General features: G+C 41.2%; 1 protein-coding gene across 2 annotated transcripts in view; it reads right to left on the reverse strand.

Annotated features, from left to right (window-relative positions):
- ttll5 (tubulin tyrosine ligase-like family, member 5) overlaps window positions 1-19,018 on the reverse strand; it is a 48,258-nt gene that overhangs the window by 13,277 nt on the left and 15,963 nt on the right. For both annotated transcript variants that reach the window (XM_010769173.1, XM_010769172.1), the window contains exons 15-27: window positions 14,567-14,661; window positions 12,903-13,010; window positions 12,713-12,804; window positions 12,114-12,176; window positions 11,370-11,518; window positions 10,872-11,112; window positions 9,756-9,873; window positions 9,207-9,353; window positions 9,011-9,102; window positions 8,734-8,882; window positions 7,893-8,459; window positions 7,480-7,658; window positions 5,475-5,611 (exon numbers count right to left, since the gene is read on the reverse strand). In XM_010769173.1, the coding sequence (XP_010767475.1) occupies window positions 5,475-5,611; window positions 7,480-7,658; window positions 7,893-8,459; window positions 8,734-8,882; window positions 9,011-9,102; window positions 9,207-9,353; window positions 9,756-9,873; window positions 10,872-11,112; window positions 11,370-11,518; window positions 12,114-12,176; window positions 12,713-12,804; window positions 12,903-13,010; window positions 14,567-14,661 (2,137 nt within the window). The remainder of the gene's footprint in view (window positions 1-5,474; window positions 5,612-7,479; window positions 7,659-7,892; window positions 8,460-8,733; window positions 8,883-9,010; window positions 9,103-9,206; window positions 9,354-9,755; window positions 9,874-10,871; window positions 11,113-11,369; window positions 11,519-12,113; window positions 12,177-12,712; window positions 12,805-12,902; window positions 13,011-14,566; window positions 14,662-19,018) is intronic.

Consider the following 19,018-nt stretch of genomic DNA (forward strand, 5'->3'; position numbering starts at 1 on the left):
GGAGGAAACACAGTAGACCTAAAATCACAATAGCTGGGATATTTTAAGCGCCGAACTGTGATAAGCTCTAAAATTAGAACTCAATTAATCTTGAACAATACACACTGTGGGATAATAATCTTGTGTCGCTCAAGTGAAAACATAATCCTGCCCTGTGTGGCCAAACAAAGACACAAGGGATCTTAAACTCATGTGAACATGCTATCCACCCATGCATTTCTCAGTTCACATAATGGCACATATATTGCAAAAACAAATGGTGTGACTACGAGCCAATTCAAAAAAAATGTAGCTTCTGGAAACAAAGGCTTGTCTGTGAACCTTGCGAGGCCAGAGAATCCACAACGCCAGGAGACAAAACAAGAACTGCTTCTTTGTTTACAGCAGTCATTTCCGTTAGCCTGGCTACAGTTTGCACACTGGACCACAGGGACCTTCAGCGCTACCATTTTATTAGCATATGGTCTCAAACAGATTATTCCTCCGGTCACGAGCATATGCTTCCTGAAGTAGAATGTCACAGCAGGGCCCTGAGAAGAAGTCGGTCCAGACAGGGCTTGTCAACACAACACCACGCAAAACACATTACAGATCATGAATTTAAAAACAGCAGCAATAGTTCTCAGTCCAGAAAAAATGACCAATGAAAAACTGTTTTACATCTGATATTCTCATCACTAGTACAGCACATGTGTGGAGTTCCAACATGGTGGGACCGCCCTCTCTGCAGGACTACTGGTGTCACCTAATCCCCGCTGTTCGCGCTGTCCTTTAATACACTGATATGACTTACTGTAGAACAACACAGCAGAGCAAGTGGAGCACATGTGCTGCATCAATCTAACTCCGTGTGAATGTGGGGAAATGGACGGTCGGAGATGACATCATACCACAGTATCTCCGAGCCCAAGTGTAAACAGCAGCCTCAAGAGTGAGAGGGTATTTCCAGCTATTACTGTTTGTTTACTTTGTTTTAGTGTAACGACATGACACTCAATAGAACTGCCTCTCGAATATAAAAAGGACCAGGGTTTGAGCATTTGTTGTGGAAACAGTCTAGACGTGGGTGCTGATGCTTTAGTTATTGCAGAAGTGAGTAATATAGGATCCTGAAAGTACGAGAGGTCTGTTCTAAAAAAAGAGGTTTACTGAGGGAAAACCTAGAATATTCTGACATCCTGAACATGGTCTGATGTAAAGTGAACAATTTAAAAAGGTGGCTAAGGTATTTAATGGGTTTGACTTTTAAAACAAATTGTTTGCTGATTTTGTCATTTCAACTTGAATTTAGGGGGCTGAGAAAATATTGATTTACTTGGTATTGCGATATTATGTTTTGTGATACTCTATTCAGTATATAATATATATAATAATATTCAGGGACTACAGATTAAAGATAACCTCTTGACTAACAAATGTACAGAAATGTTTATTAATGTGCATTGTCCCTTTTAAATAAATGAATAAATAAAATGATACTCTATTGATTCTCCAAAACTATACATTTTATAAATGTATGGTTACAAAAAATTCACACTGCACTTTTATTTGATCTATTTCTTACTAATATATGCAAATGTTAAAAACGTTGTTCAGATTTCACTAAAGTAGTGCTATGATGTTTAATGTGACTTTAATAAAAGCAAATGCAGATCCCACTGTTCCTTAAACCAGTTTTTAAAACAATTACAATGTATTGCCTGTGGTTTGAATTAGCTTAATGTCTAAGAGATTACATAGGAACAACTTTATACAAAAACATAGTAATAGGTGGTGAAACTAAGGTGTTTGTATCTGCTGAAAACCCTCCATCCATTCCCTGGAATGTCACTCTTTCTTAACTTAAGGGTTCTATATATCCTATAACCACATCTGGCTCCAATCAAATATGAATAAAAAACTCTCTTTTCTAAATTCAAAGGAAGAAAGACATCAAACCAATTGTGTGGGGACTCTGTCCTCCTTCAAATGAGTTTTCAATTTTCACCAGTGCTTTTCTGATTAGCTGGGTTGATGGTTCAGCAAATATGCTGTCATAAAATCCTTTGGAATGGTATGTTCTTACAAGATTCAACCAAGTCAAACATCAATCCAACAAGTATTGAACAGAACTAAAAATACCCTGCATAAGTAGGGTTGTGGTATTTCTCAATTCTAGCGGTACTGGAGTGAACACAGTAGAGGTAATAGGTTTGCGGTCATTTGTACGTATGTACAGCTAGAAGATAAATATTGAGGCAATTTTTATGGCCAGGGACAAATCATATTAAATGGGAATTCACATGACTATTTAAACTATTCTGTATCTCTTTTATGCATGGTTTTTATGAATCTGTTATTCCATTGTGTTTATCTATTGTGTTCCTTTCTTTTGTGTTCTTATTAAGTTTTAATGTTGATGTAAAGCACTTTGAATTGCCTGTGTCTGAATGTGCTGTATACTGTAAATAAACGTACCTTACCTTACCTTACATGACTATTAACTGCTAGTAACTTTATACAAGACCGTATCTGTAAATCTAATCAAATCACCCTAAACTAAGATGCTACTTTGAAAAACAGTTACAAAACACAGGTTGTTTTTGAATGTAGTCTGAAAGTCGGAGTGTTCCATTCATCATTAAATGGAAATCTTCATTAACGCTTCAGGAGCACCGGATACGACCCCCCCAGCTCACTGTGGCTGTGTGAGGACGTGCCGTTTGGTTTCAAAGCCCTCCGGTTTGACGGCACACTGCAGTGAGGCAGCAGCTCTCAGAGTGCTGATGCAGCATACCTGGTAGATCCTGGTAGCGGCACTTCAAAGAGCGGCGCTACTCTTTGAAACCCATCATACTTCACCCCTGTGGTTGCTAAAAGAGCCAGTGTGCTTAACAGTTTCAGTATGTTTGGCACAAACCATCAGGCCTGAGTGTGAGGGGGGGGGGGAAGTGGGGGGGCACACAGGAAATGCTGTGTTATAAGAAACAGCTCCGAGGTGAAATCAAGGCAATTTATCCTAATATCAGATTAAAGACATTTCAGTGCGATGAGAGGTGAACGTCAAACCAGGGGCAGGGGGGGTCTGGGGTACAAGAGAGCGTTTTGTATTGGAAGCGAGTGACAAATGGGTAGATGAAGGGAGCTGTGTATTTTCTGAAGGCATTTAGAATAAGCTTTCTAACAAAGGGTACTGTATATTCCTCCTTCTATGAACTTGAAATGTGAAAAGCTGAAAGGTGAAGCTTTACTAAAAAGTGTTTTGTGACGAATGAAGTGCCGGAAAGGCTGAAATAGTCAAAGGGAAAGGATTACATTCATAGAAGAAATGTATGGTCCAATCAAAGCAGTAGAGCTGTAACATGGGAGATCAAAAGGTGATTTCTGTTTCCACAGTTTAATATATAAAAGCAACGTGAGGCTATCCGTGAAATTATAAATTGTCATAAATCTCTCTTCTTGGTTTGTGGAAATAAAAACACTTTAAAAAGGGAAAAGGCCAGACATTCCTGGAATTCCCTGACAACTCAATACATAAGGAAGGGCAGGACTGGAAAAACAGAGTCCAAGATCAAGATCAAGGCCAAGCTGTCTGAGACACTGTCATTCACATATAACGACAAAAATAAAACACCACAGATGCTTATCCCTCAATGAGTTACACCTTCAAATAGCCGGTCAAATATCCCAGCATGGCACCATAGAGTAGGACCTGTGATCATATTCTGTCCTTCTGTTTCCTTCCTTCTCCCCTCAGAGCAATGTGAGGGGTGAAATATGCGGGAAGGATGCAGTATCATGTGGGTGTTGACATTGCCCCCTCACCATCGCCTCCACCCTGCCAATGCAGTGTTTTAAGCTGCCAGCATGCTTCACACACTCCCGCCACTCAGCAGCCAAATCTAGTGCTACTTAGCTCCACAAAGCACTATAAAAAAGAGGATAAAATGCCAATTTCCAGGCATGTATTGGACTTCCCTGCCCAGAGGAGTGTTGGTGCTTGGCAATCCTTTTCCAAAAACTAACACTCTTCAATCTGAAAATTCGACAGAGACTATTAAAAAAGCATTTAGAATCTATTGAGTGTGACCAAATAGGCTACCACAATCTAAGTGTCTACAGTACAGACTTGTGTAAAGTTCATTAGGCAGAAAATCCTCGGCAATCAATTGGCCAAAGTGAGGAGTACTTAATAGGTAAACAGCTTTCTTTCCTTGCAAACACTTAAACTTAAGAATGATACTCAACTTTAGCATTTAAAGGCTATGACATATTCTAAAAAACTGAAATGTTTGTTATAACGAACTAAAATGTCTGTGTGTACATCACACAGCTACTCAGACTATCCGAGGGAGGTTTGCTGTTTTCTTTGGCACTGCACTCCATTGAGGCTGTTACACACTATTCCTTCCCTGCTGCCTCAGGGGAGGGCGAATAAGTGGTGCATTTGAGCACAATACTGAAATTTGACCACAGGGAGAACTTGTACAGAGATGTTTGCCAAATGCAAACGTGGAGCAATAGAGGAGGAACTGTAACCATTTCCCAAAGAAAGTCCAACTGAAATCACAGTTTCTTTAAATGTATTCAAACTGTTGTAAGTTGGAATGAACCATTTTATCTATCAGATACCCATTCCAATACTTGCCGATTCCAAGTACTAATCTGAAACCAGTTATTCCACGGTCTCCAAAGGTCTCTACACCACACGGCGTAAAGCCCTTTGGAATCATTTTGAGCTGATATAACATGAGGCCAGGGATTTGTGTGGCACTAAAGACCGGGTGAGCCACCCACCGCATTTTATTATTACTTTTTGAAAAAGACACATCATTTCATGAAATGTCCTTATGTACTTCAGATATGCTTGTTTTGAACTTGAAAGATATTCCCTGCAATGTTAATACCAACCACTTTCACCTGTTCTGGGAATGTCCGTCCATAATCCCTCTTTGGACTCAGGTCCACAATTATAGGGTAAAAATACTTAATGCAAAAGTACTATTGAAATTTGAAGTGATGTACCTGGGGAAAGTAGACTTCGATACGATGTTTAATGACACTAAGTACATTTTTTTAATTTTAAGGGTGGCAACCAAAAAATCTATAACGAGGAAGTGGATGAGCCAAGAGGTTCCGACGGAGGGAGAGTGGATGGACTCCTGAGTCATATGTAATGGAAAAGTCGATATATGCACTGAGACTACAAAGTGAAACATTTGAGAAGAGGTGAAAGGGATGGTGGGATTTGGCGAGGCCCACAAGGCCAGATTTTGCTTAGCTTAAAATAGGAGGATTGCTGAATGACTGTTAAAGAGCTCTAACCTGCAAGCAAGAGATAAATAGCCCTGATGTGATGTATTTTGTGTTTTCATTTTTTTGTCTATGCATAAGTCTGTCTGTTTTTCTGCAAGTCTTGTTACTATGTGTATTAACCTGTAAAGAAAGAAAGAAAAAAGTTCCCCCTGCATAATTCCACATGTCTTTGGACTCACCTAGTGCTGCTACAGCGATGTGCTGCAGAGTGAGTAGCCTTCAGAGGGCCTGGTGGTGCAGCAGTGGGCCGCACTTTGGGGTTCAGCGTGGTGCTCTCTTTGCCCAGCATCCTGTTGGCCAGGTTTAAGTTGGTCAACTGTAGGCAGTGGAGAAAAATTCAACAGATTATTAAATTAAAGCCAGTTTTCTTCATAATGTATTTTTAATATGTAGGTATTCCAAGTCACTAAACATTCCACTACTAGTCCCTAAATCAATGGGAATGCTTGATGAATAAGCAGTCATATTGTGTTCCCCCCCACATCGACCGCCTCATTATCTTGTCTCTGGGGGCTGTGTGAAATGTACACACAGCACATGGCAGAGCCAGTCTCTGCTGAGCACTAAATCCAGGTGGTGGTCCCCCCCCCCACCCTCCTCCAACTCTGACAGAATCAGCTATCATGACTCGCCAGCTCAAATCTGTTTACGACTACTGTACCTCTGTGCTGCCCTGGGAATTATGTTCAGTGAGATCTAATGGGAGAATAAATTACACTGCTGTGGCGTTTTATTTACTTTATTTCCTCCTGTGCACTAAATAGTCCAATGGGAAAGTTGTAATGCTGCCAAGCCTTGTACGACGTGAAAAATGTATCAGCAGGGTATTACACAGCCTCAGCTCTGAGTCACTAACAAGGTACACTGGGCGTATTCTTATTATTTGATTTAAAAACAATTGCCTATATTTCAGTGCTTACATTTTTATGACAAGAGATACAAAATTGTATGTATATCAACCATAATAAATATGTATTTTCCACACAAGGCACAGTGACCTTCATCTAGTGTTTATAATTGCCATAATGCCCCATTGTCTAAGGTCATGTACACGCGCTTGTCCAATGGTGACAGTGTTAAAGGATGTCTCATAATAATATATTCTACAAACAAACACACATGCTGGATGGATTTTATTCAGTTCATTAAAAGGCGACTACTGTGTGTCTGCATTTCCTCAAGTTCAGTCCCTGTTTTGTAAACATGGGATCTGGCATGAGAGTGAGCAATTACTTGAACCTCAGAGGTCAACCAGAGCAGCAGGGTGTTGTTCGTGTTTACAATGTTCCCCATTTAGTTCAGCCAGTGAGTAAAGGACTTCAAATCTCAGCCCCAAAATAAACAAGAAAAACACTTTGAGTCTTTAAGTGCAAAACACCGGACTATTTTACTCTGTAAAATAAATTACTGCAGAATAACTAATCATAAGAAATACAGCAAACACCTTTCAGATAGACAGAATAACGTACAGTGGAAAGGAAGCCATAAAATCTGCAGTCTGTGTGGTCTGGTGCCATCACAAAAAACTTTGACAGTGAGGCAGAGGAGAAGGTGGAAGAAGAGGAGGAGGGGGGGGGAGGTGGAGGGGCTCCACACGCCGTATGACAAACCTCTGGGGAATATAGGAGAGGTGCTGATGGAGCCAATGGAGCTGCCGCTCCCCTGCTCAGTGCCAATTTGCCACATTCCTCTATTTATAAGCATCAATTACCACAAAAAAGTGGCTGCTTGTTAAGTATCAACAGAAATCACTCCCCCATGGTGCATCTGATAATGAGACCTCACACAGAGCGCAGGCTTGATGCGGCTCACCACTGTTTAGGCCAGCCAGCTTTAAACCCCAGTTTCAGACCCTCCCCCCCCCAGCACCAACCCCAGCCCACAGACTGCAGGCGAGCGGAGGACAGAGAGAGGAAGGTGCACGGTGCGAGGCAGCAGACCCTCAGCATGGGGTCAGAGCCAGGTTTACACATCAACAAAGAGAAATGTCAGAGACCTCACAGTGAGACACTACTGCAGCGGGCCCAGATTCTTCTCCCTTATATGAAACGTTACACAGATCACTTTACAATCGCTTAATAACTCTTAAATTGTAGCTTCCTATACGCAATGAAAACATCCTGCTCCGGATGGGAGTAGCTGTCGCCTCAGGGAATACACAGGTAAAAAACGTAATGAACTCACGTGCTGTGTCAGCAGGTTGATGTGACTGGAGCTGGTATAGTGGCGAGCTACCTGCTTGTCAGCCAGCTTCTTAAGCGCTGAGATGAAGGCCTGCTGGTTCGACTGGGCCTGGGAGTTTAACTCCTTTATCGTCCCTGATGAGTTTGACTTCAGTTTACTGGAACTGCTCCTCTTGATCACTGACAGAGAATAACAGAATGATGTGAGAACATGGGAGTTAATCTGTTCATTACCAGCAAAATCCATTATAATCCACCCCCAGGTTCAATCTTTTTATCGTCAGTTGATAGCCCAAATATTTCCATTTTATATGATATAAAACAGAGAGAAACAGGAACTATTTTCTCTGTGGAATCATTAAATAGCATCTATTTTTAGTTAGTTGATTAATTGGTGCATTTCAGTTATCTCACCTTGGCCCGCAGAGGTGGGTCTAGAGAGCTTCTGACTATAAATGTGCGTGGCAGTCGGGAGGGAAGTGGCAGCTCCGGGGGTCTGAGAGGAAGTGGTGAAGGACTGAATCCTCCTTAAAACCTGGGTTGATGTTCCAGCGCAGGCCGTGTTAGAGCTGGCTGTCCACGTTGCTTTTGGTGGCTGTGTGACCATGAGGGTGGGGGCGTATGCAGGAGGGTCACAGAGGGTCTCAGAAAGACAGAACTGAGACTTAGCCAGGGACTGTGCGTAGGACGGCGGCTGAAGAGGGGGTGGTGGTGGCGGACAGTGAAGAGGCAGGGACCTGGGCGCAGGGCAGTCGTGCTGCAGGGGGATATGTGTGCGGTCTAGAGTCACAGGAAAGCCAGAAAAGTGCTGGAAGGCCTTGACTTCTGGCTGGATTCTACCAGATCTAGCTGCTGCCGGTTGGTCTTCAGTACGGACAGGAGGCTGTCTCTCAGTGACCTTGATGTCCGGGTCACTGCTGAATTTCTCAGTGGAGAGCGAGGACTCTGAAGCGCTGGAATCCTCTTTGGCCATAGACAGAGCTGTTCAAAAGAGGAAAGAAGCCAGAGCTCCTTTATCATGAGTTAGCCATTCCTCGGCTCTGACACACATTTGTTTTCCCCCAATGAGTTCTAATCGTTTGAAGCTGACCTCTTCTTCACCCCAGATGACTCAATCTTTTTCCCCTTAACTTTTCTTTTGGGCTTACAAATCTAAACAATTCCTGTTTACTGTGCTTGAATGATAAAATATTAAACATAAACCAGACCTTCAGTAACAAAAATATTGGGGAAAAAACACAAGGGAGAAACTCACTTTTGGAATTCTCACAGTGGCCTGAATCTCCAGAGGCGTTTACTTCATGAACGTCTTTCTTAACACTCCTCACTTTTGTTCCTAGGAAGACATTGGCTGATTTACTTTTCTGTGTGTAGAATGTCAGAACCTCCTCCAGATCGTTTTCACTGTAGAAAAAAGAGATACATGTGTATAGCAGATTGAAAACACTCTTCAGGCAGTAGCATATATTATTACTGGAACAGTGAAGAGCCAAGCAGTGAACAATGGTCAGTGGGCTCGCCAATTCACTAACCTTGCTGCAGTGATGTACTCCTGAAACACACCAGGGTTAATACAATGCTCCTCGTTGCTGTTCTCCTGTTTTTTCACAATATGTTCAGTTTCCTAAGAAGATAGGAAAGAACAAGACCGCATAATGTGGATAAAGTTTTCCAATGTTTGCATCTTCTCCTAGATTTGTGATTTTGTGGTAGTCTGGGAATGGGCACCTTGTTGTAACAGTAGATAAACTCTCCTAGCTGGTGGGACAGGATGCGTCTGCGGTCTTGGATTGGAAGCTGGCGACTGGGCAAGACCACCTTTATGTCTTGTTGAAGGTTACTGGCTGCTCGTCTCAGGAAGCGAATCACCAGCTCCTGTGCAGACAAAAAACATTCATGAGGAATATCTTATCAATTCCCTGAAACAACAGATTTATCGTACCACACCTTTTCTTCTGTCAGGGTTTAAAGCCATGAAAAACATTTTCATTTAATCACCTACAGATCGACATTGAGTTTCCCCGAAGGTTTGAGGTCACTGATGATGATGTATCTCGTAACAATACAGACTTTCCAAACTTTCTACAGAGACTACGTTTTCCATGATGTGGCCACAAAATGTCTCAAACACAGCTACAGCCAGGGTACATATGAGTAACAGTATAATAATAACAAGGGGAAATCTGGCATCATGTATACATTCAAGGGAGGAACAATGCCCCAAGGCATTCTAGCCTTGTCTGTTTATTAGGAAAAGGAGATTCAAAATCATTATACCATTTGGTCGTTGTCCTTGTCTGGCCACGCTGGGATGGCGTTGGCTCTGCTTTCTGCCAGCAGCCTTTGCTGGACTCGCTGCAGGTAGGAGGAAAAAGCCACCCGAGCCTGCACTTTACTGGAGAGAGGGGGGGAGGGGGGGGAATCGTCAAGAACTGCATAGGTAAAGCAATGGAAAAAGAAAGACGTAACGACGGTTAATAAAAAAACATTTCCCATACTTTTGGCATTGGAATCTGTGATACAAGCAGAAGTGAATGCTGTATATTCATTAGCTGACTTAAGAGAAAACAGGTATGTATCACTTTCACCCAGAGGTTGTTGAAACACCCTGTATCTTGTCTTGCATCGGTATCGACATGATAATCTGTCTTTGTGACCCGGGTAAACCTTGGAAACAGTGCTCTCATTGGACATTGAAATGAAGAAATTGTTTTGGAAAAAGGTGTCAAACACAACATTGATATGCTGTACTATAATTTCCCTGCTCCACGCACAGTCCTGGCAAGCACTGAGGAATTTCTACAAACTCAGACTTGTTATTGTAATTCCTCCTGCAATTATCATTTCAGGCTCACTTTAATGTCAACATCAGATCGCAGTCTTTGTTGCTCTTAGGTGTAGTAGTATGTAAAGACTGTCCTGTGACCGTAGTTGGAATATATGGTGTCTTTCATGAATTCAAGTGTAAATAAAAAGTGAAGATGTCTTTATTCTTGGCTAATAAAAGCTATATGTATGCTAATGTCATCTATCAATTCCTTCCTTCAACAGTCAGGCTGTAGCTACCACAACATGTATTAAAGATTCAGAGTATAGTACATGAGACAGTGTTATTACCAGAAACATGAAAGATAAATGGGAAAAATAAGTATTTTCTATACAATATTTTAGTTGTGGCAGACTTTAAGGCTCTCAATAAAAAAGGAAATTACATGTATTTACCCTTTTGTTGCAAATAAAAAGAAAGTCACAAGCGCATAGTATGGGTAATGCTAGATCAAACTGATCAACATTTTTTTTATTATAATTTGGTAGGTGCATTAGTGCGTGTCATATTAGAAATCCCAGTGAGGGCGGCAGATGAGAGCAGCAGCGGTCGTGATAAAGACTGACCTGAGGTCCCACCCCTGCTGCAGGATGTTGAGCAGGTTGACTCTGGGTCTGGCACTGAATATGGCTGCCTCTGAGCTGGACAGAGGGTTGCCGTGGCAGCGCTCCAATGGTGTTCCCACTTGTTTTCTCTGCTCTGCTACCAAGTCCCTGTGTGAGACCCGCTCCAGAGCTTGTTTCACCTCCTCTCTCTCCTCTCCCTCCTGACTGCTGCTCTCCGCTGGGGAGGTCTTGGATTCTTTCCCTGAGGGTAAACAGCATTGCAGGAGAAAGACAAATGTCAGTGGCATCACTGACAATTTGAACAAAATAAACATATACACTCAAAATAAGGTTCTGATGTTGCCACAATAAAATGAACTCATTCAGAGTCATATTTGGCCAACCTAACCGTGACACAGGGGAGTTATTTATTGGAAACAAAAGTGCTCTGGCATGTAATGTCATCACACTGCTAAAAAAGCGGTTTATTGAATTGAGGCAAGAACACATCAGGCCTACCCGATTTCTTCTTCCCTTCAGCCGAGCGATGAGTCAGGTGGAGCTGTCTCTTCTTACGCGCCTCCAGAGACAGCAGCTTCCTCTCGTACTGGACGACGTGACAGCAGTGGATGGCGTCCACCTCCAGCTGCACATTCCCGCTCCCATTCCTGAGAGACAGAACAAGACATGTCAACACATTGGTAACAACTATTATGATTTATATGCGTAATATCATCAGCAATTACAAAAACAGTTCTCAGAAAGACTAATGGGGTCAAGCAGCGTGTCCAGAAGCTGACGTGAGAGAGAGTGGTGTTCCAACGGGGAGAGGATAAAAAGCAAAGAATAACTTGCAGCGATATTCTGGCTACCTTACGATCACTGGAAAATCCTAGATGGGATAAATTGGAAGGGTAAATCCCTTGACAACATTGTGAAATTGTCAAAGCTGTGGGTAAAACTTGCAAGCCCATACTGATTCAAATAACATAGACGCATGTTGTATTACAATAACAAAAATCCTGGTTCAATAAAAAGCCACAGTTCATTTATAATTGTCTTTCCACTTCTGCCCCAAATCTCTTTAGAAATGCCACATACGCATTGGGCGCACGCTGGAAAAGTTGACTGTGCTTTGTCTCCTCAGCTGTTCCTCTCACCTATCCAATGGTAAGACCAAACAAACGCCATATCGATTCCAACTGTTTCCACAAATAAAGGAGAGACTTATTCCCAAATCCCAACCACAATGGAAATGCTTACCTTCCATGGAAAAGTCTGTTAGCCAACATGTAGTTCAAGGATGTCTTGGACTCCAGATACCCACTGAGAGAAACAAGATAATAAGCAATGTCAATCCTCTTAAAGGCAGGAGCACCAATAAGCTTTTTTCTCACTTGCAGAAACTGCGATTCAAACGTCTGTCATGTAGCTACTCTGGAAGCTGTTAAATGATCATTTAACAGCTTCCAGATTAACATAATTCCCTCGGACCGCTACATAATATGCTTTGAAAAGTGCCACAAAAACCCTACGGCTATGTAAGCCATGGATCTAATCAAACTTCATATCCTCATAAAGGAATATGAATTTTAAGCACAAAAACAGATCTCGTCTCTAATAGGAGCTCAAATGCCTTTTTAAATATAAAAGTCGCTGTCAGTTATAAGCCTTTTTTTGGGAGACAGAGTTTAACGATTACAAACTCTGAAGCTACACCTTGGTTTGATGGTTTAATGAGTGACAGTGAAGAGAAATCAGGCTTGAGGCGTTGATTATACACATTTAGTGTAAGTGCATCACAACAAATTAGTAACATTATAATCAAACACCCTTGTGTATTCCTTCTTGGCTCAGCTTACCCATAGAGCTCCCATGTTTCTGCGGTGGGGAAGATCCTCACGAAGCCTCCACGTCTTTCGTACTCTTCCTTTATCCGCCTCAACACTTTGACCTTTATTTGAAAAAGAAAAGTTCTGAAATAGAGTTTTCACTGTACTGTAAAGAACATCAAACACATCATGTCACAAACTACTATCCTAAAGGCCTCACCTCCTCAGCAGTCATGCTCAGAGTGCTGTCTCCTTGCCCTTGTTTGGGTCCTAGCTTGTCTTTGGACCCCTCTGTTTCTGAGTTACTGGCTGACGCTGGCCTCTGCCGCTAAGAAGAGTAAAGTTGAAATCCCTCCATGAACAGTCATTCCAAAATAAATACTTGCCAATACTTGAGAATAACTGAGTTCTTTGTCTACAGTCTTCATGTTGCAAGAATACATGCAATTGTAACACTTTTGATAAAGGCCTCATCTGTAACAAACAAGTAGCCTACTAATCTGAAACACACTCATTTATAAATAGAAAATGCTCAAAATACAGCTTTTGTAACAAAAAAGATATCCTCTCTTATTTTCTCCCTGACACATTAATGAAACATTTTGTTATGCATTGGCATTCCTGGCTTCCTCCCCGCTGCATGCACTACCAAGCTGTGATTGACAACTTTGGCATTCAGGTTAGAACTCGGGCCAGACAGAGGGGCACAACCCTACAGGATCACATACAGAATTTGTCATCTAAATAGCAGGGGGATTACATTTAATTTGTCTGATGGGGCTGGGGGGGATACAAAGGCAGCCAAAAAGTGACACGGCCTAATCCTTCAGAAAAAGACTCATCTGTTGCCTCTAATCACAGTAAAGGGAAGGGAAAGGTCCTTGTGGTTCTGCAACATCCTCTGTGGTTTAGTATCAGGCTTGTTTTAGGTACGTCTGAAGAATTCTGGCACTTTTGGCACGAGTGGTACATTGCAGCACTTAAAGCACTTGCCTACTAAGGCTACTTTCCTAATGTAATGAGCATTCTATTAAGTAAAGCATTAGGAATCGATTCAAGCCGTCTGTCTTTTTCTTTGACTCTGACAAATAGAAAAGCAACTTAATCAAATGAGCAAAAAGCAATTTCTTACCGGTAATGTAACAGGCGTCAGGGAATTGCAAAGAAATAAAAGCAAAAGAAGATTAATACGTCTGAGTCTGATTAAGATGAATACGTCTGAGTCCAAGGGAAACTCAAACCATTCTGTTCGTGCTGTGTTCGGCTGTCGGTGCAGAAAGAGGTTTCTAAGAGACATGAGTGGGTGAGCATCAGCATTTACTGCTTAACCTTTCTGGAGGCGAACACAGCACGCTCCATCGACATTAAACAATGAAACCTTGTTACTGTATGTCTAAACAGGCATTTACACAATATAGGGTGGAGCCCAAATCTGTCTGATTTAGTAATCTCCCTGCAGCAGATCCTGCGTCAAAGCTGGGTGCAGCAGTGGAATGGAGGGAGCCAAACGCATTAGCCGTTGTGGCATCATTAGGCAACAAGGCCTACAGAGAGCATTATTCACTTGATTAGAAATGATAAAACAATAAGCCACACAGTGTAGTGCTTACAAACTGATGTCACTCAAACTTCATAATTACATTAGCAGTTGTTTTGCATTACAGTGAATTTTCCATGAGGGTAGAAGAAGAGCTCAATGGCAGTGGCAGGAATGTATTGAAAGCAACAGAGAGATGAAGACAAGAATGGGAATGTTTCACAAGGAAGGGTGAATGAGTGCAACTCTTGGCTTGGCTCCTTGCTGTGTGTGTGTGTGTGTGTGTGTGTGTGTGTGTGTGTGTGTGTGTGTGTGTGTGTGTGTGTGTGTGTGTGAGCATCCAGTACCTGTGTTCTCCCTGCTGATGGGGGCTTGAGGCCGGGGTCCAGGGGGACTCGGTCAGAGCGTGGTTTTCTCGATAGGGGGTCTTGACACACAAAGCCTGAGGGGACACAGAAGAGCCATAAAGGGGTATATCAATGACATCAGGCCATTAGCATGTTACTCATTCCCATGACCTTCATATATTGCATCAGATCTCCAATGTTAGTGCAAGAAACCACAGCAGAGCGGGGGACACAGAGGCAATAAATTACATCTGAGTCAACAATATTTTTTAGCAATATCATGTTAACTTAAACACATCATATTACATTTCAGAAAAAGGCAGACATGTTATGATTAAGTGACACGCCACACCCCCCCCCCCGCTGATGTAACCTTGTTTAAAAGAAAAGTTTCATATTTTGGTAGATACACCTATTCGCTTTCTTCCCCAGATAGAAGAGAAGATTGAAACCACTCTTGTATATTTTAAATATAAAGTTACAGCCAGCAGTTTGTTAGCTTAGCATAAAGACTATAACTAGTATTTTTCTCTGGAAAACTCTTTCTTCCTCTTCCTGGAGATAATCCAATGAATTACCTATGAGATGTTAAAAATAATAATACAAAAGAAGCCCCCCTATGCATTATCCAGGTCCCCTTAACGCAGTGGTTCTCAAACTTTTTCTGTCATTCCCCACTTTGAACATGCGGGACTTTTCAAGCCCCACCTATTCTTCATCGCTCCAATAAAGTGGTAGGCCAAGCTTACAATTGTCAAATGTATCGTTCTACAACAGGGGTCTCCAACCTTTTTTAGGATGAGAGCTACTTTTTTGTTTTTTTGCAGTGTATATATTTAGCACATTTTAACATTAGTATATGCTACCTTTAACATTTGTGTGCTGTTTGGGTCTGTGGGACCCGTTTTCAGTGTTTACTAAAATAAAATGTATTCAATTTAATTATTTTAACCTTCTTTATTTGGTGGTGGACATCACATCCTCTAGGGGGATCTGGGGGCATGCACCCCCAGGAAGATTTGTTTTAAATGTTGAAGTTAAATGCATCAATCTGGTGCACTTTGAGCTAGGGCTGCTCAATTAATCGTATTTTAATCGCAATTACGATTTTGGCTTGCAACGATTATGAAAATAACATACCATAATCGAAATAAAACGATTTCCTTTTTTTCTTTAAATAGGCTTTTCAGTTGAATTATACTTAAAGTTCAGGGTAATAAACTGTTAAAAACATACTTTTCAAATTATTTTCTCCAATAAATTGATGTTTTCAAAGTAAATCGTTTTTAACAATCGTGATATCGATTATTGACCCAAATAATCGAGATTATGATTTTTGCCATAATCGAGCAGCCCTACTTTGAGCACAACATGAATTTATGGATACAGCTCTCAACACTCAGATGAAAGGGAGCTGTATAATTTTCAATAATCCAAACATCTTTAGAATATGATCACAACCAATAACAAACATTTCAACTTGTTTATTCTTATCTTATGTTACCTAGTTAGCATTCTTTCTTTTTATTTATGCATTTTACTAATCCCTCCCCTTTTGAACAGTTTTGTTGTTCTTTACTGTCCTATAGTACACATTGAAATGATTTCTTACTTAATTTTTTACAACTTTATTGAATAGATAAAGGTGTGCTCTCTCTCTCTCTAGCTCTCACTCTCGCTCACAAAGGCTGTGTGCTCCTCCGTGGCGATGACGGCTTGCGTTTCTTCCCGACACACAAAGCTGTTGTGTGTGTCTGTGAGAGCGTTTCACATGTGTGTATGAGAGATTTTTAACAAGTGGCGAGCCATCAGGGCCCTCTAGGCCCTCTCCGAGGGCCTAAGATATTCTACAAAATAAAATTTAAAAACATTAAAACAAATTATATTTTTCTTTATATATTTTTTTTAAATTAGTTTTACCAAAGATAACTTGATTAAATTGTATTTAATAACTTGATTAAATTGTATTTAAAATAACATTTACAAAGAAATAAATCCTTTGAATCTGGCTATTCAGTTTCTGTTTGAATGTGAAGGGTTAAATGAAAGAAGCTTGTCTCTGCGAGGTGAAGACAGGAGCTGTTGGACGTCCAGCTATCAATTCACAGAGGGCCCAGCTATAGTAACTGAACGAGAGAGTAATGTCAAATTACAGTACAATTGACCAATCATATCTTCCCTCTAAATGGGTGGGCTTTATTATCACGGACTTTATGACAAGTTCCGCCCGCTGTGAAATGTTTCTTGTTTCCATAGCAACAACAACTTCTTGTTAACAGCGTAAACTCGCCTTCAAAATAAAAGCAAGCCAAATCACACTTAAGACATACAACTGCAACGAAAGTAACAAACACAATGCAATATCCTTTTCAATTTCAAAGAACAAAAATTGGGTTATTTACAGGTGTTGTTTTGTGTGGTAGAGGGTCGCTTTCATTGATGCGTTTTGCACCCCGGGCCGTTGTTTGGATATTCCACCAGTGATAAAAAAAAAAATTAAAAATACAATTTTTAAAAAAAATTTATTATTTGGTATTTCGCGACCCACCTATCACATCTCTGCGCCCCACCAGTGGGGCGCGCCCCACACTTTGAGAAAGGCTGCCTTAACGCCACCCACCAAATACAATGTAGGCTAATTGTCTCCCCTAAATTGTAATATTGATTATTGTTGTTAGTATTTTTTTATTACATATTGATATGTTAAATAGTATTTAATCATAAATCTATTGATTAAATTTACGATTAGAAAATTATAAAAGTAGGGTAGACATGTGGAGATTATCCGACTGAACAAAACGTGATCCGTCTCTTAAATGCGTGTCAACCACAGGGCTTATTTCGAGCTATTTTCCAAAATTCTATGGAGAAATTGCATTGCTTTTTTGTCGAAGGAACCCATGAGCAGCTTACTTCCGGGTTTTAGGACGCGTCACTGTGGCACTCTATTGCCCTAATACGACATGTACCCAGGGGGGGGGAAGCCATGTAAATAGAAATGTTATCCAGGAATGTTAAACAAATGCAACGGTAAGAAGTTTGAGATTCAAACAGCTTTCCAACGGAAAATGAGCACTCTACAAAGGAACAAATCTGAGGCGACTGGAAAATAGCAATGACTCCTCTTAACTTTAAAAAGAAAATAGCTATCTTGCTTTCATAGTTAGTGTGAGCCCTGTGTTTGGTGTTTCTCAGCCAGTTTATTATCTGCGGGTTGCAGAGAAGTTAGTCAAGTCTAAGCGATTCCGGTGCTTGGACAGCATGTGGAGGACCTGGCTGAATCCCTGTTCAACCAGATTCGTTGTGGAAAAGGAAAGAAGAAGCAGCTTGATCTTCTTCCAGGGAGCCGGGTAACGCTCGGCATATTTGAGCCACATGCTGCAGCCAGAGGTGAGGAAAGTAGCCTGGGTATATGTACATGTTACTCCCTAGTCCCTAGAGTCTAGGGAGGTACAGATCATTCCACTCATAATCCTTGAACTTTTGAACATATGAAAAAGAGATAAAATATGTTAGTGAGCTTGTTTTGTTACTGCCCAGAAGAGCTTGGGTAGATGTTTCCTCTTGTTTCCAGCCTTATTGCTAAGCTAAGCTAACCGGCTGCTTGCTATATACCTCAACAAAAAGCCAATACTCACATTTCTCAACTATTCCATTCACTTTTTTATGTAGGAAAGAAGATATGTTTTCGGACTGGGATACACTACTTGGCTCCATGCATTTACATTCTAGGGGTATTTGATAAGGGTTGGGAAAAATGTTTGTCATTTACTTTTCCCGCTAAAATGTTCCCACCCGGTTAATAAGGTTTAAATCTCTAATCTACTGTTTATTAAATCCCACATTCCCTCAAGGCTAACTAATGGTAAAAGTATAAAGCTAGATAAATATGTTAATGTTGCATCTTGCCGTAACACTTGAAGTGAATTAAGTCTATTGACAGCTCGGAGCTTGAGGCTATTTGTATTGCCTCATCTAAGCCGTCAGGTTAGAATCAGGCCCCTGCCAATCTCCTGCCTAAACCCAACAATTATTACAAACATGGGCGACACGGAGCTGACAGCTTCACACAGGCGGAAAATGAATGCTAATAGAATGTTGTCATTATTTACAGGCCTGGGATGCAGCCCAAGTGTTATCAGCCAACGGCGACTTAGTTTGTTTGGTACATAATAGATGTGCTATGTTTTACATGCCACTGCTCATTTTCCCCATACCCGCAGTAACGTCTCAGTCCAAAGATAACTGGCAATTTATGATTCTACGCTTTCATTTAATGAGCTGGAAGGGAGGGTTTCCAGCCACAGCATGGCCTAGGCTAATACACGCGCAAATGTGCACACACACACACACACACACACACACACACACACACACACACACACACACACACACACACACACACACACACACACACACACACACACACACACACACACAACCCATTTCTTT

The sequence above is a fragment of the Notothenia coriiceps genome, unplaced genomic scaffold (genome assembly GCF_000735185.1).
Source record: "Notothenia coriiceps isolate Sejong01 unplaced genomic scaffold, NC01 NC01_scaffold00006605, whole genome shotgun sequence".
NCBI classification, from domain to species: Eukaryota; Metazoa; Chordata; class Actinopteri; order Perciformes; family Nototheniidae; genus Notothenia; species Notothenia coriiceps.